The 21218-nt window shown below is 51.8% G+C and overlaps 1 protein-coding gene across 1 annotated transcript in view; it reads right to left on the bottom strand.

Moving 5' to 3' along the window:
* Window positions 1-687: 687 nt before the first annotated feature.
* The window catches only part of DEF6 (DEF6 guanine nucleotide exchange factor), a 38869-nt gene continuing 18338 nt past the window's right edge, over window positions 688-21218 (bottom strand). The window contains exons 2-11 of the mRNA XM_038379952.2: window positions 17702-17842; window positions 14538-14723; window positions 10786-11013; window positions 9317-9463; window positions 7761-7869; window positions 5520-5818; window positions 4487-4653; window positions 3685-3883; window positions 2259-2349; window positions 688-1678 (exon numbers count right to left, since the gene is read on the bottom strand). Of these exons, the coding sequence (XP_038235880.1) occupies window positions 1470-1678; window positions 2259-2349; window positions 3685-3883; window positions 4487-4653; window positions 5520-5818; window positions 7761-7869; window positions 9317-9463; window positions 10786-11013; window positions 14538-14723; window positions 17702-17842 (1776 nt within the window). The 3' untranslated portion in view covers window positions 688-1469. The remainder of the gene's footprint in view (window positions 1679-2258; window positions 2350-3684; window positions 3884-4486; window positions 4654-5519; window positions 5819-7760; window positions 7870-9316; window positions 9464-10785; window positions 11014-14537; window positions 14724-17701; window positions 17843-21218) is intronic.

Below are 21218 nucleotides of genomic sequence, written 5' to 3'. Positions count from 1 at the left end.
GAATCATGCCCCAGCATCTTCCTTTGATCATCTTTACATCTTTGCCAGCATGTCCTAGCATTTGCTCCCTCTGCCCAGCTCCCAAATAAAACCAGACAACTCCGGATGCCATCTGCATAAATGGACAGACAGCAGCTTCTGAGTTACACACCAGTAATCAAGAGGTCTTGGCCAACACTATTATGGGCTTGCATGATCTCTCTGGCTAGGCACCTGTTGAGTTTGCAAGCTTCTGCATGTGAAGACCTGGGACCATTCTCCTGCTGAAGCAATTCCATTCAACAGCAGTGACCCACACTAGAATGCGTCTTTCACAGGCAGCGCCAGCCAGAACATCCTGAAATGTATCTACTTCATCTCACAACCAGGGCCAAGAGCAAAGTTTCCACTGGTGACTCCACCTCTGAACCCTTCACGGCATCCCCACTCAACTCTTGCCCTCACTATAGGGTCCACGGAAAAGGAAAAGATGACCAACTCGTGCCATTTTTCAGGTCTTGACGACGGATAAAGATGCCTGAGAAGGATTTATTTTTAAAAGGATCGTTCCCTGCATTAGAAGTTCAGACCTTGCCTGCTTGGGAAGACTCTACAGAGAAAGGAGAACTAGTGAAAGTAGGACATCACACAGGTCAGGAGGAGAGTGAAAGTGGAGCAGTTCAGAGGGGAAGGAGATTTACAGTCACATTGTTTTAAAAAGCTTTATTTCTGGTTCCTTTTTGTTAACATCTATTTGACTCCAGTGTCTAATGAAGACCTTAGAGAAAGCACATCTTTGTTAAAGAGCCCCTCCCTATCCCCTCTATAAAGATGTGAAGGCAGACAATACCCATGGGTCCTCCTGGGAAAATAGGGAAGATTTGACAATGCCAATATTTAAGACAAAAAATCCCAAACATCTTCTTGGCGGTCTTTATAAAATAAGCAAAATAAGGCACAGCTCAATTTTTGAAGTCTCTTTTGAATGTCATCTTTACATGAACCATGCACTTTACATCTCGGAGTGCTAGATGGCTGTGGTTGCAATAGCAATTAGCTGGGAAATCCTAACATGGGGGGCCAGAGCAGGGTCCATGGGCCAAACAGTCTGCAGGATTCTACAAGGCAATCCACAGCCACCCTCGGTTTTACTATGGAAGGCAGCAGGCTGCTCAGGTCAAAACAGAGCACAGCATGCTTGGAGTTGTAATCGCCAAGGGCTGCACCTGTGCAACACAGATGGTAGAAGCTGCAATATCCCCACAAGTCAGGTGTGGCTCTGGGGCTCCTCGCATTTTGCAACCAAACTTTAGTTGCATAAACTGGAAGCACCGCTTCCCTAGATGCATTATATATGTCTTCTATAGAATCTGTACGTCTCTCTGGCATGTGTCTACATACAGCTCATCTCCCTACAGAGATCACCGCATTGACTACTCTTGCTAGTCTGAACACCCCGAGGTGCCCACAGTTCTGCCATGCTCCTGAGGCTAGTTGGAGGGTTCTGTGGCCATGGTGTCCATGTCAGGAGATAGCGACAGCCTCCTGGTCTCTCCGTTGTTCACGTTCTTGCTGTCTTCCCTCTCAAGATCATAATTCTTATCTTCTAATCTCTGCCTGAGCTTGAGGGATGACTCCCTCCTGGTGAGGAGCACGGGTGGGATGCTGGGGAATCCTCCACACGTTGTCGAACGCTTCTCTGGGAACAGAAGCAAACAGATGATTATTTCCCACGGCAGATGCAGTTTCAGACAGAAGTAGCACAGCCATAGGCCTCTCAGTGTCACCGCAGCAGTGTAATGTAATGGCCATTCATCCCAAAGCACTTCACTGACTTGAGTGTATATTCTCACTTCACCTGCTCCTGAAATGCAGCTACTTCTGGGGTGCAGCCTTGCAGCTGTTAAACAGCACAGAGCAACACTAGGCAAAGACAGGATGTGAAAGAAGAGGCAGAACACAATTGCTCTCCCTGGCATTTGGCTAGGAGACTTGGTTTTACACCATCTACCCCAATGAAAAGGGATACAATGGAATATTTAATAACCACAAGCAGTTAGGATATTGTATTTACATTCTGTACGGAAGAGAGTGTCTCCAACTTCCCAGCGCTCTCAAGCACCACATCTGTTCCTTGGAGGACTCCCATCCAAGTATCGACTAGGCCCAACCCTGTTTAAGCTTGTGAGATATGAAAGGATCCCAAGGCAGAATGGCAAAATAATGAGCTGTCACATTAAGGTATATCTTTGCCCTGAAGTCCTAGCCCTGCCTCTCACCTCCTGGCCCAATGGGGTGCATCAGTCGATTCATCTGGACGTTCCAGTGCTTGACATTGGTGCTGGCCTGTCGGAGCTTCCTCTGGGCCGCCTGAAATGAACAGGAAGAGGCAGGTAACATGCACGCAGCTGGCAAATCCACCTAGTGCAGACCCACATGCCCTGGACCAGCTACAGAAAGTTCCCATCTCCTTTGTACAGAAACTGGGCCTCACCCTTACATTGCCTTGAAGAATGGAGATTGATCTGAACTATCCTGGGCTCTGCTTTGGCAGGGCTTTGAACCAACACCAGCCTGGCAACCAGAGCCAGCTTTGGGGACCCCAAGCCCCATGGGCCAGAGGGGCACTCTGATTTGTGTGACAGTCCTGAATTTTGCATGGGGTCTGCTACGGCCAGAGCAGTGCTCAGTTACCGACACCTTCCTAATCAGGCTGCTCTTTGCAACCCCAGCTCTGCTTTTTCACTGCTCTAATCCCCTCCATCCCTATGCCTGAATGCCTTTGCTACCCATAAATGGTCCATTGTCACCTGTCAAGGCGGGGCTCTGGCCTCGACTGATGACCACAAAGTGCCCCACGTATGCAGATGCTGCTGCACAAGTAATAAATGACTCAATATGCAACATGGTAGCGAGGGAACCCCCTCTTGGTGGTTTGGCGACCCACCCTTAGGGGTGCCATTCCAGTAGATTTCCCACAATAGAGTTTGCCAGCCAAGCCTAGTGGGCGTGAAACTTACAACCACCACTCATCACTCAAACCACCACTTTCTCCCTTCCCGCCAATATTCTTTGGGAACCTGTTCTTAACCTATGGAAAAAAACATTCAGTTGGGGACAGCTGTAACACGCTGTTAAGACACCTTGTGATCTCTCACTCTACTGGCTGGGCTGCCACTCAGAGGATGCTACCACTGCTGCAAACAAAGCTACCCTAAAGCTGAAGTAAACTCTGCTCCCTCGTATACAGAGGCGAACATACCGCTCCTGCGGAAGAGTCTGAAACTCTGCCCATCAGAGCAGCCACCAGTCACTCACCAACAGCCCCTTTAACAAGAAACATGAACACCTAGATGCTAATGCGATGGGTGTATTTATAGATGCTTAGACAGGGGAGTTCTTTTCTGTTGAAATCCATCGGCCCAATTTCCTTGATTTACCAGCGTTTCCATGGGTGTAATGCCATCTACTTCAATACAGCTACTCCACATTTACAGCAGGGCATGTGAGAACAGGATCGGACCCCATTTCTCTAATATTAAGGAGAATCGCATGCTAAAAGTAAATTATGCGATCTTCCCTGAGAGGAAACCCCGATTTCCAGAATAGAAAAGCCAACCTATTTCTTTCCAGGTGGTGGGCTTGGTAAATCTCTCTCAGGGGTGTTAACGGCAGACTGGGAAGTAGGACTGGTACGATGCTCACCATGACATCCTGGTCTACCCTCTGCCTGTTCTCTCTCACTGCTTCCAGCTGCTTTTGGGCATCTTCCAAATATTTGCTCTTGTTTTCCATCTCCTGCTTCAGGACCTGCTTCTCCCGCTGGGTCTGGATGATGTACTCCTCCTGCTCCTCCTTCAGCTTCATCAGCTCTTTCAGCTTCTCCTCCTCCTCAGCCAGCAACCTGCCGAGAAAGAACGAGAGGTGGCTATACCCCCCCCTCCAAGTGACCAACACACCCGACCTTGCCGCGGCAGGGCTCAGAGCTATTCCAGACCCAGCAAGAACACTGGGGGATTGGCTCCACGCCTGATCTCCTCCAGCGGGAACTGCTGTAGGGAATAGCATAGAGGTGCTAGCTGGGAAGGGGTACCGGCTGGGAAGGCTGGGCACTGTAAGGAACGGTGTTGGCGCACTGGCCCTGAAAGAAGTTCTCAGTTTCCCCCATCTCTGTCTCTTCCAGCAAGGGGCGCGGTGGGGAATAGTGGAGGAGTGCTGGAGTAACGCCACACCCGAGTGGGTCGGCAGCAGTGGGAATTAAACCTGGAACCTCTGGATCTAAAAGCAGGAGCCTCGACTGTCGGACCTAAAAGACCCAGCTCTGTTAGCCAAGGCTGTAGCAGGCGCATCAACCTCTGTATGTGGCCTGGCCACCACTAGGCAAGGAAAAGCATCCCAGTGAGTGGCTGTGCGGGAGCTCCCAGCTCCTCCGGTCCCAGCTGAGCTGTAGCCAGGTTTTAGAGCATTGCCTGCTGAGGAGTCAGTAGGAAGGAAGCCTGGGTTATACCTGGCCTGGGCGTATCTCACAGACTCCTCGTCCTGCCGTGCCTTCACCTCCTGGTGCAGGGCCTCCTGGAGCCGCTCCTGCATCTCCTCCAGCTCCACGATCCGTTTCCGCTGCCGCTCGGCCTCCACCTCCTTCAGCACCATCTCAGCCTGCATGGAGGCGCGAGCCTGGAGCCGCAGGGAGGAGACGGTGATGGGCATGGGCAGCATGCAGCCAAGCGCAGGGGTCCCCAGCCCCCACTCGAATCCAGCCTCTCCTCTCTGTACTCCCAGGATGGAGCTGGACGTGTCCCTTTGCAGCCGGCTTGTGGTTCTACAGGGCGCTGGGAGACTCATTCGCCAGCCCTGTCCCTAGCTGCCCAGGGCGGTGGGGTCTGCAGACCTGAACCCTCTGCAGCAGCTAACCAGCAAATCCAGGGGTAGGCAACAGGGACCTCAGCCTGCTCCCCAAAGATGTGACACTGCCGCCCAGCAGGCCTTCCTGCTGAATTGGGAACGAACGGGGCTGCAGAAGCCTGTCCCTGTTGCCACTTGGATGTCCCAGCTATGCCACAGTAGCACCCCGGACTGCACGGGACAGTGAAATCAAAGCCCCGTGCGTGCCCAGCCAGCTGGCCTTCGTGGTGCTTGAATTTCAATCAGCCGTCGCGAAGACGCACGGTGCAATTGCAAACCAAGCCCCTTACGACAGGGAAAATGGAGGGGTGGCCCTTCAGCCCTGGGTCTGAGAACTGCTCGGCAGTCTGGGGCTAGGAAAAGACTAGCCAAGCTGGGGGCAAGTATTGTGCAAAGCAGGGAGAGCCCCAGTGCAGCCCCAACGGGACGCAGTGCCTGGGATGGTCTGTGTCAGGAGCCAGGGGCTGCTGCGCAGAGGGGTCTGGAGTTTGCCGCTTAAAAAACCCAGGAGGCCGCAGCAGTAGCGACCCAGATTGCTACCAACTTCGGGGTCTCTGGTGAGACCAAGAGAGAAACTGTCCCCTGCGCTAATGGAAACCTCCCAGCATGGACAGCACCTCTCCTCCCTCCCCGCCAACCTGCTCAGCCTCCTTTAGCTGGATCTCCAAGGTCCTCTGCATCTCCTCGTGCTGCAGCCGGCGCCGCTGCTCTTCCTCCTGCAGCAGCAGCTCCGCCTGCCGCTGGGCCTCCTTGAGCAGCTCCAGCTCCTGCAGCTTCCGCTCCTTCTCCTCCTGCAGCTGCTTGAGGCGCTGCATCTCCTCCTCCTTGGCGGCCTTCCGCCTCTCCCGCTGCTCCCGCTGCTCCCGGCGCTTCTGCTTCAGGTCCTTGTGCAGGGACTTCTTCCCCTCTGCTTGCAACCGGATCGCCGTCTGAATGGCTGGGAGGGAAGGAAGGAAGGAAGGAAATTCAGCAGGGCCGCTCCAGGCTGGGCCATAGATCCAGCTGCTGCAGCGCCTCATACGACCATAACAGAAGAACGGCCATGCTGGGTCAGACCAAAGGTCCATCCAGCCCAGCATCCTGTTTACAGACAGTGGCCAATGTCAGGTGCCCCAGAGGGACTGAACGTAACAGGTAATGATCTAGTGATCTCTCTCCTGCCATCCATCTCCACCCTCTGACAGACAGGGGCTAGGGACACCATTCCTTACCCATCCTGGCTAACAGCCATTAATGGACTTAACTTCCATGAATTTATCCAGTTCTCTTTTAAACCCTGTTATAGTCCTAGCCTTCACAACCTCCTCAGGCAAGGAGTTCAGGTTGACTGTGCGCTGAGCGAAGAACTTCCTTTTAAACCTGCTACCCGTTAATTTCATTTGCTGTTCCCTAGTTCTTATATTATGGGAACAAGTAAATAATTTTTCCTTATTCATTTTCTCCACACCACTCATGATTTTATAACCTCTATCATATCCCCCCTTAGTCTCCTCTTTTCCAAGCTGAAAAGTCTTAGCCTCTTTAATCTCTCCTCATATGGGACCTGTTCCAAACCCCTAATCATTTTAGTTGCCCTTTTCTCAACCTTTTCTAATGCCAGCGTGTCAGCAACCACAAGGCCGGAGCATGGCCTACTACAAAAATGAGACTGGTGGCCTGGCAGACAGGAATCCTGGGTTCTACGTCCTGCATTTTGACCCCTCTTGATGCAAGTGTATGTCAAATACATCCACAGCATCCAAAGGATGAGCTCTGGACCCGGTTCTGCAGGGTGCTGAGACCTATTTGACTTCAATGGGAGCTGGGGCCACTTAACAGGACCAGGCCTTTGACCAACCTGTGCCTCAGTTTCTCAATCTGTGCAACAATCCTCATCTGTGTTCCAACGGTGCTAATTACTTAGCGGTTGTAAAGTGCTAAGCATGGCAGCATCTGTATGGCTCTTTGAGGGAGCGGCTGTTTGACATGAATTCTGAGTTGGTCTGATTAAAGTGACCTGGTTTTCAGCAACATGATGTTGGAAAGTCCAGCGGCTAACTCCAAACGACTTGAAACATTTTGGAAATAGAGTTTGGGTGTGAATGCTGTGAAATGGGCACCTGTGCCAGCTGATCAGGCACTAGCACAATCTTGGGAGAGGTTTACAAGAAAAGCTGGTTAATAATAAAACCTAGTTCTTTCCATCAGTAGATCTCCCAGCTCTTTACATTAACCCCATTTTACAGATGGAGAAACTGAGGCCCAGCGAGGGGAAGTGACTTGCCCAAGGTCACCCAGCAGCCAGTGACCAAGCCAGGAGCCCAGGTCTCCTGAGTCCCTGTTCAATGCTCTAGCCACTAGGCTGCAGTGCCTCGCTTAGTTTGCTTTAAGTGGTTAGTTAATAAGAATCTCTCTCAGTTTCATCCCAAAGCGCTTCACCAGTGAGATACACACAGCACCTAACACAGATGTGGCCACCTCTGGGGTGGCATGAGGCTGCTGAGTGGCACATAGCTCACAAGCAAGGAAAAGGGGAACTCCGAAGGACATCAAGGGAATGTCCTACCCACCCACATGTGAGAGAGACAAAGAATGCCACGAATCAGACTCGGCATTCCCCCTCTTCCCAGCAGAGGGTACAAGCAGCCAGCTCCACTGAAGTTAACGGGAGTTGCTATTATCCTGTGGAAAGAAATGGGGTCTCAGTTTTATGAGCCTGGGGCAGCCCTGCCAGGGGTGCTGAGCGTGCAGAGGTGCACAGAGAGCTCAAGGGCAGAAGCTGCCTTTGCCACCCCACGGTTTCATCTTTTCCTTCCACTGAAGTGACTCAGGAGCAAGAGGAAGGCAGAATGGAGAGGGAGGGCGGGCTGAGAGCCCGGCGGGGTCGCTGAGACACAAACCTAGCGTCCACTCCTGCCGCTGCTTGGTGTCCGAGGCACTCATCTCATACGTGCGGGAAGAGGTTTTCACGCAGAACATGCACCTTTTCCCTTCCCGGTCAGGCAGGACCTACAGGGAGAGGGGAAGGAATTACCACACCCGTTCCTGGAATAGCGCAAATCCCCCCTGCGCCCACAAACCTGTTCCTGGAACGGAGCAAATCCCCTCTCCCCGCCATCCTACAGTCTGGGACAGCCCCCCACAGCACAACTCCCAGTCTGCCAGCCCCCCTTCTTTGGCCCAGGCAGCTCCCCACTTTGCCCTTCCCCTAGGGCCATTCCTTCTGGACGTAAAGGGGCAGGAATTAGAAGGAAGAGAAACATTTCTTTCCTCCCCCCACTACAATCAGCCTCCCCCAGTCCCTGTACAAATTGGGTCCCTGTATTAACCCCTCCTTTGCTGGACAGAAGCCTTTGGAGCAGCGTGCTGACAAAGGGCAGCCTGGCACCCAGCTGAGATTGCGAGGCCAGGTACCAGCAATGGACGCGCATCCCCACCCCCACCGACACAGGCATGTGGCAGATGGGATGTCAGGCAGCACACAGCTGCTTCATATGCCAGGTCTGTCAGACCAGATGACCCTCGAGCATAGCCCTGTGTGTCAGTGATGTCACTGCACGCCCCCGGGGGACCCTGCAGCAGCAGGCAATGCTGGAATGGAGAAGCCAGCAGTAAAACTGATTGAAACCTGGTGTGGATTTAGTGCTGGTGAAAGGTGTTGGACTGACAGCCCAGGAGAGCCAAGTCCTCCACCTATCCCAAATACAGGGCTTGGCAGGATAAATTTCCCCCACACAGGCCCCTGGCTCAATAGGCATCTGATCCGAAAGAGAGCTCAGTCTCCAGGGCCCATTCAGTCCTTGGCCCTTCTGCAGAGACTGCCAATTAGTGCCAATTGTAGCGGGGATTTTTCTGTTGGGGAGGCCGGCTGGCTGGGAGCTAGGTTGAGAATGAGCAAGCTCATGTCACATAGGGCAAGTCCGCGCCGCAAAAGGTGTGTTCTTAGCACATGTTGGCGAATGCAGGTTAAAATAGCAGCGAAGACACAGCAACAAGCCCTTGAACTCGGGTTAGCAGCTCAAGGCTGCCCTATAGGCTGGAGCTCGCGCTGCTGACCCGACTTAAAACCCAAGTGCTGCGTCTGCCCTGCTGTTTTAACCCGAGCTAAGAACATACCAATTTTTTGCAGCGTGCTGAGTGGAGACATACACAGCAGCCACCCTTGTGCCCTAGCCTGTGAAAATCCGGTTGGTTCTGGTTTTTGAACACCGTCCATCACCATGGCATCTGGAGAGCTTTTCTAGCCTCGAGCTGCCCTGGGGCTCTTGTGTTAACGGAGGTGAAATCAGTCTGACCATATGTTCCCAGCTCTCTTTCCACAGGCACTGCTTGGGGTCCATCACCCACTGGACCAGTAGCACTTGGGGTGCGTGCACACGTTGGGGAGACAGGGAGGGGCTGTTATTGCACCGATGGCCCAGCGCAGCCTCTCTTCATCGGAGCCCGGTGCAGTTACCTCCACGCAGCAGTGTTTATCCAAGGCAATGCTGCCTTTCTTCTCCTTCCGCTCCTCACTCATGTAGTAGGAGAGGGCGCTGGGCTTTAGTGTGAACCATCGCTCGGACCAGTTCCGCCTCAGCTGGCCCTTCTTCCAGAGGTAACCCTGCGCCAGACAGACAGAGTGGGGGTTTCAAACCAGGGGCCGTGCCAGAGAGCCCCTGCGCTATGAGTCCAAGGCGGGGTTTGCACCTGGCTCTCACCCAGCCACCAGAATCATTTCGGTGCATCTGCACCTATTGTGCTTCCTACCGGTGTGCGTATTGGTGCACGCTGGGAAATTTGCTGGCCCCTGTCCCGTATTGCCTCTGGAGGGGACGGAGTGCCCAGCAGACTTGCATGGAGCAATGTGCCCCACAGTGTGATACTGCACACAGCTTGCTGGGAGCAAGGAGGACCTGCCAAACCAGTTTGACTAGCACAGGTCCTAGCCACAGCGTGCGGAACTGGTTACAGAAACACAGCGTCGGCCAACAGCCCGGCCACATTACCAACCGCACATCAGCCATGGTGGGCATGGCCACAAGCCACAGCTCGAGACGCTAGCTGGCTACACAGTCGGTTATAAGCATGGACCTCTTTCCAAAAGGAAAACTCAACGAACACCTGTGCTCCTGAGCAGCCAGCCAGACACACAAGCGCTTTATCGCTCAGAGGGGTTTGGGATCAGGTTTAAGACGCAGAGGACACTTTCCCTTCTCCAGCACCTTCTATTCAAGGCTCTCTCTGTACTCCCACAGCACAGGCGAAAGCCGTCTCCATCCTGCAGGTGGATAAACTGAGGCAGCTTGGCTTGGCCAGGGCTACATTGGGTGACTTGGCCAGGATTACACAACGGGAATGGGACCCAGCAGTCTTGATTCTGCTGTTCCTTGCTCTAAGCACTAGGCAACACTGTCACAACAAACAATCAGAGATGCTGGCTGCCAGCAAGGGTCTGTGTTCTCTTTAGCAAAATATTTTAGGTCCAAAAACTGGCCTGGTAGCTAATAAGAAGGGCTGAGAGACTGCCTCATGCCCAGACGCTCCTGGCAGACTCATCACCTGGCTGTCTTGGGGCGACTGCTGTCTCGGGGAGTCCTTTGCACATGCAGTTCCCACAAGCTTCCCAGGAAAGATTGGAGGAGGAGGGAGGCTCAGCCCCCCTGTCCAGGGCCCTAACCTCACCCCTCCCCATGAACTCAGCAGGTAAGGTTGTCTTGGAATAATAGCCCTATGACCTTGTCCATATGGAACTGGGGAGGGGTGGAAGATTGTTCCTGGGGTGAGAGGGAAGGGCCCGGCTTTGCCCCCAGATGGGCAGGCCCCCACAGCCCCTGGGCTTAGTGACAAGGTTACATGGTGCAGCCCATTTCTGGTGGGGATCAAAACCCAGTCTGAGTTCCTCTCCCAGTAGCTCGTCTCCCAGGGTCCCTGCTAGCTCCTTGCCTGTTTAAGCATGTCCTCAATGACCTCCTGGTACACCTCTTCAATGGCCATGCTGACAGCCTCCCGCTCAAACCCCCGCAGGAGTTTCCCCGAGTTCACCAGGTCCAGGAACTGCCAGACCGTCATGCCGTTCTGGTGCTGGGGATCCTGCGAGAGGTAGTCGTCCAGCTCGCAGCAGTTCAGCTCCACGTTCATGGAGGTGCAGACCTTCTTCAGCAGGTACTCCACCTGCAGGCAGGGGTAGGGGGCAAAGCAAGAGCCATTTCCACCTGAGGACCCCCAGAGACAGGGGGCCATCCCTCATTTCTATTCTGGAGACCTCCAGAGACCTAGGCCACTCCCCTTTCTACCCCAGGGACCCCCGGACACCTGGGGCCACCCTCCATTTCCACCCCAGAGACCCTTCAGGTCACTGTCACTCCACCCAGTGGACCAAAGGGAGCCCCCCTTTCCACCCCAGAACACCCAGAGACCTGGAAACAACCCTATTTCACCCCCTGGACACTACTTTCACCCTCAAACTTCCAGAGAGCTGGGGGCACCCCCAACTCCACCCCAGGGACTTGGGGGAATCCCCATGTTCACTGAAAAGAAGTAGGGGAACCTCTATTTCCACCTGAGACCCCCCCCAGACATTAGTAGCCCGCCCCAAAACTCAAAGCAACCAAAAATCAGTGATCAGTTTTGAAAGTCTTGGCCTATGATTTTACTTAGTACAGTTACTATTGCACTCAGTTTTGTTGAGTAGGAAAGAATGAAGTTGCTATTTCTGCCCCTCACTCACATAGCAATTACCCAACACACACAACTGCTGACAATCACAGTGATACACTTAAAATATTTTAAATTCTGTCTCGTGAAGCACCATCATTAGGTTTTAGGATAAACACAATTTCAGATGACTGGGTGAAGCTCACACTGCTCAGATCTGGCTGTTCCAGGCTGCATGCAGACTCAGGAAGACAGAGTTTCATTGACTTCAGTCAGTTTGCTTTTGGGAAGTGCTTTTTGCAACCATAAAGACTAGAAACTTCTTTTAAAAAAAAAAAAGTTTAGATCCTGCAGAATCTGTCACAGGGGCTGGAATACTACCTCAAATGTGCTAGAGCTCGGGCAGGTGTCTCATACCAATGCCGTAATCTCAGTCTTAGCTGGGGATTTCTGGGCCCCTTTCTGGCTGCTGCTGAGATCAGAGCAAATTACTGTAAGATGGGGGAGAAATGGTCCCCCAGAAAGTGGGTCAAAAAGTCAGGAAATCACCTTGAAATAAAAAAAAGATAAGAAAAAAAAAACCTATCAGAAAGTTTTGGTTTTTGTTTGGTTATTTTAACTGAGGGTTTCAGCCACCTCTCATCTCCCAAGAGCTGAGACAGAGCCCAGATCTGAAGGGTTGAGTTTGACATCCATGCAACCCTGCTGAAGTTATTGTGGTTTAATTGTGGTGCAACCCAGGGCAAGGGATAGTGCCGACTCTGTCCCCTGGATTGGATGTCCCCTCCCACCCCCTCACAACAGCCTAACTCAGAGGAGAAGGAAAAAGCCCCAACACTCTGCCCCGTTTATAAGAAGAAGGTGAACGACCAGTCCCCAGGCAGCGCCACTCAAAACAGAAAGATGATTCAGTGTGTCAAGGTCTGTGGAACAGGAAATGCCTCTCTTGGGGAACAGGAAGTGCGGTTGCTGTGTATGCATGCGCACAGCTCTGGTTTTTGCTGATCTAAAGGGGAGATGGAGCAAGAGCAGCGGCTGTGGGGTGGGAGCAGAGAGCACCCAGCATGGTGGCATGACAGAGGCCATCCTCACCAGCCCGTCAGTCAGACGGGCAAGGCCGGGTCCAGACCATCCCCTTATTGCTGGCCAGCTTTGGAGCCAGCGGCAATGGGTTTATTTTCCCCGCCCGAGTCTGTGGATTTGCAAATCACCTGATGGGCACTTTAGTTCTGCATCGGGAGACCATAAAAGCCTCCCTTTCTTCCTGTGTGCCTAGTGGAATTTAGAGATTATGATTAGCCGCTTTGGCTGAGCGGCTGGGATTCCTCTCTTTTAATTAACCCTGTGGCATGCACACGCATATCCGGGGTAGTCAGAGTCTTTCCCGCTGGCTAAAACACGGACTCCGCCACTCCGCAGCCGCCCACGGGGATCACATCCCAGCATGCAGTGGTCCAACTATTTCATGCGGTGCAGGAGATTCTATTGACAAAACCACCCCCATAAAGTTACTCATTAGGGAAGTGAAATGATCAGCAACGTTCCCGCGATAGCACCCTGAGCTTATGGGGTTGTGTGGGTTTAAATGGGCTGTGAGAGGCTTATTGTTCCACATTCGTTTTGGAAAGGGGGGGCAGCCTTAGGGAGGGCCCTGCAGGGTGAGAGTGCACGTCCGCACCGGCAGCTGGCTCCCACTCAGCCAGCTCCTGAAGGTGCACAATGGCAATCCCAGTTGGGAGTCCCTGGCTCAGCTCCGTTTACATCCCCATTACAATCCTGGGGGCTCGAAGCTAACTAAAAGTGCAGATTTTGGGCTTTTGTGTTTTCAACAGACAGCTTTTGCCACTCACGCAGCTCCAGCCCATGGTGCTGGCTGATCAGGCAGGTGCAACGTGAGCCCTGTACCCCCACCCTCTCTGCTACAGCTGCATCCGCACCACGAAAGCCAGCTGGAGTGGATAGCAAGCATCAGACATGGCTCTTCCCAGGCCTTTCCCTGCAAAGAGGTGTTGAAAATGCCTGCCCTCCATGATGGAGGGAGGGCCAGCTGAGCAGAACGCCCAGGGCAGCAAATCATACGAGCCAGCCGATAGAACACAGTGTCTCCTCGCACTCTTTCCATGCCATCCAGCTATCCGTGCCGCGGGCGAGGACCTTCGCTACGGAGCAGTCCCCTGGGGAACGACGCCTGGCTCCTGTGAGCTTGTTCTGCAGCTTCACCGGCAGAACGGGCTGCTCTCTGCCTCAGCTACTTCCCTTCCTCTTGGACGCATAGTTCTGACCCACCTCTCTTCTGGCTCTGCAAGCCGTTATAGCCAGTTCTCACATGTAAGGGGGACAGTGGCCATGTAAGGAAACAGATCAGCCTAGAGAGCATTTCTCATATCGCTGCTTGCAACAGCTTCACCTCTCTTCCTTCCCTTCATCTGTCACCTAGTCATCCCTCCTTTCTAAAGTGGCTGTGTGGGCTTAGTTAAACCTGCACCAAAATCCTCTGTTTATCCACGGGACAAACAGAGCACAATCCTTCACCCCAGTCTGCCCAGGTGCAGAAGCCCTGTCCTGGAGGGACCTTCCTCTAAGCCCAAGAAGGGAATTCAGTCTCCACGATCCATTCAGCCCTTGGCCTCACCGCTGGGACTGCCAACAAAGCTGGCACTTATTCTCAATTACAGTGTGGGGATGGGAGTTTGAGATGTGATCTCTGGCCCCATTGAGACTGGTCTGAGGTGAAATAAACTAATTCCACACAGGCCAGCAAACAGCCAGCAAATTACTTGGTCAGCACTGATCTAGGCTGGAATTGAACTGGTGACGCTGCAGGGAAAACCTTGTGCTTTCCTGTACCAACCTGTGGCACTATCCCTGGCTGTAACGTTGCAAGGTAAACAAATGAAAGACGCATCACTAGACCGTATTGGCTCACTGTGTTGTTTGCCAGTCCAATAAAAAAGTCTCTTGCACTTGGCCAGAGTTTTCCTCAGTGAGGAGGAAGCTGGGGAACTGACTGCAAGTGAAACCACAAGACAAGGAGCTCCTACCTCATCTGGGACCATGACAAGAGGGTATTTGTCTTCAGAGAGGAAGTTAAAGAGACACCAGAGCTTGAAGGCATCCTTATGGGACACGACACTGTTCCCATTCCGGTCAGGCTTGTAGTTCTTCTTTGCTGTCAATGTCCAGCAGAGCTCATCAAAATCCTCCTTGACAAAAGCCCCTTCCTCCACCTGCAAACACATCCCGGGAGCCAGTGAAGGTGATGCCGTGGCATTACAAAGCACTGGGAATAACGAGACAGCCTGCTACGGTGCCTGTCATCTCAGGAGTGCAAAGCGTTCCACAGTCCCGAAGCTGCTTGTCACCCCCAGGAAGTAGGGGAGCATTGTCACCCCCATTTGACACCTGAAGAAAGTGAGGCACGGGGAGGGGAAATGACGTGCCCAAGATCTCACAGCATGTCACCAGCAGAGATGGGGCTAGAAGCCAGGAGTCCCAATTCCCAGGCCCCTGCTCTAGTCCTAGAGCACTCTAACATGAACCCAGAGTGCAGAGCGGTAGGGACTCTGATACAGAATTACTGCCTGTCGGTCTCTTACTAACACACCCAGCAATAAAGTACCTAGGGCATCATGTCATGACACCTACCTCGTAAGTCAGTCAGGCATGATCCTCCCCCTCTCAGACAGACCTGGCAATTCTGCCATTGCACCCAAGTAGCAGAAGGCAGCGTAAGATAGATAATAAACAATACCTGGCATTTAGAGAGTCATTTCCATCCCTGGGTCTCACAGCACTTTATGCAGTAGGGTTGGGATCAGCACCCCCCCTTTTACAGATGGGGAAACTTTTACAGAGCGGGGACGCGATTCATCCCAGGTCATCCAGCCGGGCAGTAGCAGAGCCACAAATAGAGCCCAGATCTCCTATGTCCCAGTCCCGAACTCTATCCAAGATGTGTAGGGTGACCAGATGGCAAATGTGAAAAATCGGGACGGGGGATGGGGGGTAATTGGTGACTATAAGAAAAAGCCCCAAATATTGGGACTGTCCCTATAAAATTGGGACATCTGGTCACCCTAAAGATGTGTGATGTTTCAACAGCTGCCAGGCACTACAGCTCCTGGCCTAGCCCTTGAGCACATGGACCTGGACATGACCGTGTCTGGGGGCTTTCACAGCTGGTCGGTTTAGTGGGTCAGTGATTATTTCAGAACTCCGTGACACATAGGGGATACCATGACAGTGACTATAATGGCTCAGTCAGATCTCACAGCTCTATAGTACTTTTCATCCAGAAGGTACTTCACAAACTGCACACAGCCACCCTCAGTGAAATGCAGCCACCGCTGGGGTGTGGGGCAGCATCCAAACAGCACACTGCCCGGGGGCAGGGTGGGAGGGAAACTTTTTGGCTGTAAATACCAGGGTAAACCACTTATCAAACCACTCTTATCAAAATGCCCTCTCATAACTTTCATGGCCACGCAGACAAGTGCTGGATTTTGAAATGTCTCCTCTGAAAGACCCACCCACAAGAAACTCAATTTATCTAATCTCAATGGGCTGGGCTGGGCTGGGCTGGGCTGGCCCAGTCAGGATTCCAACCTGTGATTCCTTGGAGTCTATAGCAGGGCAGAGGCAAGGAACAAGGTTTAGCTGTAATGAATATAAACAAGATCCTTCACTGGGGCTGCTGGACATAGCCAGAGCCTGTGGCTCTCTCTTGCTCCCTGACGGACTAACAGCCTGTACTGCTTAGTGTTACTAACCAGGAGATCCCTAAGTCTTGGGCTAAGAACTCTCCAGATGGACAGCTGACTACATTGCAGAGGAGGGCCGTTTAATACCAGAGGCTTTGACCGCTACACCACCCACCCAGCTCCAGCAACATGCTTTGCTGTGTTGATTACCTAGGGTGAGATGCTGAGACATGAGGCTATGCATTGCACAAACAAGAACCGTGGCTTCTTTTATTAGCTGCAGCTCTGAACAGGCCACAACCTAGGGCAATAGGGAGGCACCCCATGAAAGGAGAGACATACCCTGTGCTAGGGGTGAAGCACACATGGTCACAGGGGGTAGTCCAACCACCTCATATTGGCACACTGAACCCCTGCGCCCCCGATTCCGCTCTGACCCACCATGAGCAGAAACCTACTCCACCAGCTGGAGCAGCAATTGAGGGCAGGGCAGTCTGGCTATTTGGAAATCGCGGGGCAAGAAGGGGACGTGTTCCAGCACTAGACTAGGAGCCTCCTTCTTTAAAGGGCACAGTGGAAGAAAGTTGCTAGTAACTTTTCCTTTTGCACATGCCCAGAGGAAGCAGCCCACAGAGCAACAAGCCACAATGTTTCAGTTTAAGAAACAAAGGTGCCTTTGAGATACAAGAAAACCCCAAATACCTGTCCCTTGCGGTGCCAACTTCTATTTTCGCCTGCCCTGATAAACCGCCAAACGGGGCAAAAAAAAACTCCTAGTAAAGGAGAAAGGACTGAGCTTTCCTGTCGGGTTTTCCACTGCTAGGTGTCTTGTCTGTCAGAGCTACGCTGCCCCTTCTGGAAACATTGACTCATGGTATGCAGGGAGGGCTGGCAGAGTGGAAGGGGTGACTTTGTTTGCAAAGAGCTGCCAATGCAACTCATAATGTTCAGCCTTTATCTGTCTTTTGAACTCTCCCTCCCACAGGCAACCAGGCATAAAGGCCTTGCACAGGGTGGACACACACACCTGTGCAAAGCAGCTACAGAATGCCACCGGCAGGGTGAGCGGGGAGTTCTGACTGGGTAGCATTTTATCTTACCCACATGTCAATGATGACAAGATGCAACGCAGGGTCTATTAAGGCCTCTGGTTGTCCTCTCTCAGCGTAACCCACGGGCAAGCATGTGTTACAGGTCCCCCTCTACGTCCGATCCTCTGAGGATATGAATTTGTTACAGCCTCACGTAGGAAGTTTTAGCTCAAGCTGTTAACAGCTCATGCTTTTAGCTCTGGAGGTGCCTGGTTCAACTCCCAGTGCGTTGGTTAAGTTAGACACACTGACTCTTAAATCCCAGGCAAACGGTCCTTTCTTAAGAAAAAGACATCCAAGTCCACAGATGGGGGTGCTCTAACGGGATGACCGGCCTTGGAGAAGGGAAAGGAGAAGAATGAAATTCCACCAGCAACCAAGCAGACGGGGCAAGGAGAAAGTGAAGGAGCTTACCTTATCCAGGATGTATTTGTTGAGGTAAGGCATGTAGCCCTGGCTCGATACCGGTCCGTCGTCGTCATCCCGGAAATGCTCCTCCAGCGCCACTGGGTCATGGGGGATATGAAGCACCGTGTACAGGTTATGAGAGAGCACCTGGCAGAGGAAGAAAAAACAGATGCACTCCACAGCTTCCTGGCACAGCAGTCGTTAACAACAACGAGCCTACAGCACTCCATAGACACCTATGAACAGTGACATGCAGACACCAACCTAGCTATCCAGGTGTGACTGAGCGCTGTGGTGAATCGGGGAATGTGTTGGAACTGCAAGTTCTCACTAAGAGTGGGACGTTTCCTGATTTGCAGGCTAAGGGGCTCTAGAGCTGTGTGCAATCACAGACAGTCTGGTAAGAACCAGCCTAGAACAAAGTGGAATGAATTGGACATCGCTGCCTTAGGGAGCAGCCTGCTTTCTCTCTCTGTTTTTAGTTCTTGTGTGTTTTTGTTCTGAATGGTAAGAGGTAAAGTCGTGTTACATTGCAACTTACCAGCACGAGTATTGATAATTGTATCTAACTTCTGTTTACCTGCTGTGAACACAAGTGTCTGTTTCATCTAAGCATCCTCACGTACCAACGAGAAGTCAGTAATATGCTAATTGTTTAACCATGGATTCCCCAAAACTATCCCACTTTAGCCTGGGATAAACTCCCACATTCCAAGGTAAGCATAGGCTGCAAGGAGCAGAGGGAAGATCTGTGGCATCTCATCATTTATTTCCCCATTTAAAGTTAATCACATTTTCATTACTAAAGCGAAGGATGGAGGCGCAGAACCATAGAGCAAACAAACTGATGCTCAGCTGCACTTGGCTGGAGTGGCTTAGAACTTGTCCCTGAAAATACACTGAGCATATTGATAGTGATGTTTGATGCGTGTCGTTTGAAATGGGGGACCCGGAGTTCCTTCCTTGAGAGTTTTTATTTTGAAATTTGATTTTGGCAATTCTGAAGAACGGGGGGAAATATGCTCTTCAGAGATACTTTGATGAGGTTCTGCGCTTGTACCTAGCACAGTGGGATCCTGGTCTATCACTAAGACTCTCTTGGTGCTACAATAACACTAATAAAATAATAATAATAATAATAATATCAGAGAGATGGGAAAGGCTGGATCATAATACTGCTACTCTTAATTTGGTATATGCTGCCTATATGCTATGGTGATGGGCATGTTAGCAACGCCTAGAAAGACAGACTTCGCAGCAAACATAGGTGAATGCCTCAAAATATATTCTGTGAATGTTAATTCATAAAACACTTCACTGGTTTGGGTCTGTTTGCATCTGTTTGTTTTCTGTGAGTGTTTCAACAATCACATTTACTGGCAGGAATACGTGCAGAAATGGTGAATTGGAGAATTTCCAATTCACAACCGATGCTATTTGCACCACAAATCATATTCTGATGCAAAAAAAAATTGATCTCAACCAAACAGGGCAGAGAAACGTACCATGTGACCTAGGCCTCCAATCAAAACTAACCAAAGCTGCTCAGATTCCGAATTTCAAACCTTCAGAAAGAACCATACTCAACTGAGCTATAGGATGAGTATCAGTCACAGGCTCTTTTGTGGGGAACAGAGGCATTTTAGACAATCACATGCCGCCTACAGTCAACTCCCTTGTATCTTTGCCTGACGTTCTGGGACATGCACAGTGTGTGCAGTATGTGGCAGGCTGCATGGCAGGGCTAAGGGCCTTGGATATTAACCGAGGTTGTTAGCCAGCCTGACGACAGGGATGGGGCAGAGAGTAAGAGAAAGGGACAGATGACCTCCCTAACACAGACCTTTGATGCACAGTTCCCCACTGGGGCTTCAATGAGTGCCCCTGAATAAATTAACTCCATGGGACTTAGTTTCCTGTGAGAGTCTCCCCACTGGTCTAGCCCCCACCCCCAGTGCTCCTGCAGTCGGTGGGCAGAGCATGGGTGGGTTTGTTTGCCAAACGGTTTGCAAAGTGGATGCACAGAAACATTGGTCAGGGCTGCTCAGGTTCCAGCAGCCCCGCCTAGAAGGCAGAAGAGCTGTGGTTCAAGTGCTGCACAAGAGCCCAGATCCTAAGGTGACTCAGTCTGCAGAGCAGTGCTGGGATGGGGGGGGGGGGGACATTTCCGGCCCTGGGGGCAGTGTCAGATGTTGACACACTGAGAGGGGCTGGCTTAGTTACTTAAGGCCAGATTTGTAAAGGTATTTAGGTAACTCTGGGAGTTTCCGAAGGGCCTGGACGCCTAACCCCCATTGGTTTGAATGCTTTTAGAAATCCCACTGGGTGCCTAAATACCTTTACAAATCAGGCCCTTAGTCCCTGGAGCTGCAGGGTGAGATGCTGGCAGAACAACTCCGCCCGTCATTCCACCAAAGGAAAGAAACTGAAGACCATGGAGTGAGGAGAACTGGTTCCCAGGTCCACCAGTGACTCACATTGTAGAATCTTGGGGAAATCTCTTCACCATTCTGCCTCAGTTTCCCCATCCATGCAATGGGGATTGTATTTATTTGTCTGCCTCCTAGGAAGCTCTTGAGGCTAAATTAATGGCTGTGCATGAAGCACTTTGAGATACTCATGTGGAAGGCGCTAGGGGAGGGGAATGTGGATAGACACTGCGGGGGGGAAGGGGGTAGGAATACACCCAATAGTAATATTTATAAGCCATTACTAATATTCAAATATGCCTTTAAAGAGTGAGCATGCAGGGGAAAAAAAAAAAAGAGTTAGAGAAAGCAGCCAGGAGAGAGCAAAGCACATGCTTAAAGCAGACTGGTCTGAGACCTCACGGCTGTCTGAGACAGCTGGATGAGAATGCTGTGAAAGGGCGTCCCACCTACACGGCACCCGGCCCTTTTGACAAGGACGGGGTGGCTGCTTGCCTATCTGCAAACATGGGCATTCGCCTCTGTGATCCAGGGCATCCATGGCCTGTGTGCTGAGATGGCCACCGTGGAGGTTAAAGAGCACCAGGGCTGGTGGACACACCATAGGCAACATGGAGGGAGAAGCAGTGACCCTGTTTCACAGTACAGTCGCCCCCAGAGACCCTGACTGAGAGCAGGGCCCCGTTGTGCTAGGTGCTGTACACATACCCAGGAAGAGACCATCCCAAATAGTTTACAATGAAAACAGACAAGACAAAAGGTGAAGGGAAACTGAAGCACAGAGCAGGCAAGAGAAGTTCAGTGGCAGAGATCCAGGTCTCCAGACTCCCAGCCTGGTGCCCTGTCCACTAGATTCGAACATGCTTTCCCATTTACCAGTCCCCTGAGCCATACAGTCCCCCTTTCTACTCACAGGAGCACTGCTCACTCTGTGAAAGCACAGCTGGCTGGGCACAGGGGATGGCGTTTCACTTTCGAATTGGCTCTTGTTTAATAAATTATCAGTCTGAGGTTACACGGGGTGCTCAGCATTTGGAGCCTTTCTTGACCAATCAAATTCTCAGTAACATATTGACTCCACCCAGCTCTTAAGC

Source organism: Dermochelys coriacea, chromosome 21 (genome assembly GCF_009764565.3).
Source record: "Dermochelys coriacea isolate rDerCor1 chromosome 21, rDerCor1.pri.v4, whole genome shotgun sequence".
Taxonomy (NCBI): Eukaryota; Metazoa; Chordata; order Testudines; family Dermochelyidae; genus Dermochelys; species Dermochelys coriacea.
This window is presented reverse-complemented; position numbering and strand designations above follow the sequence as displayed.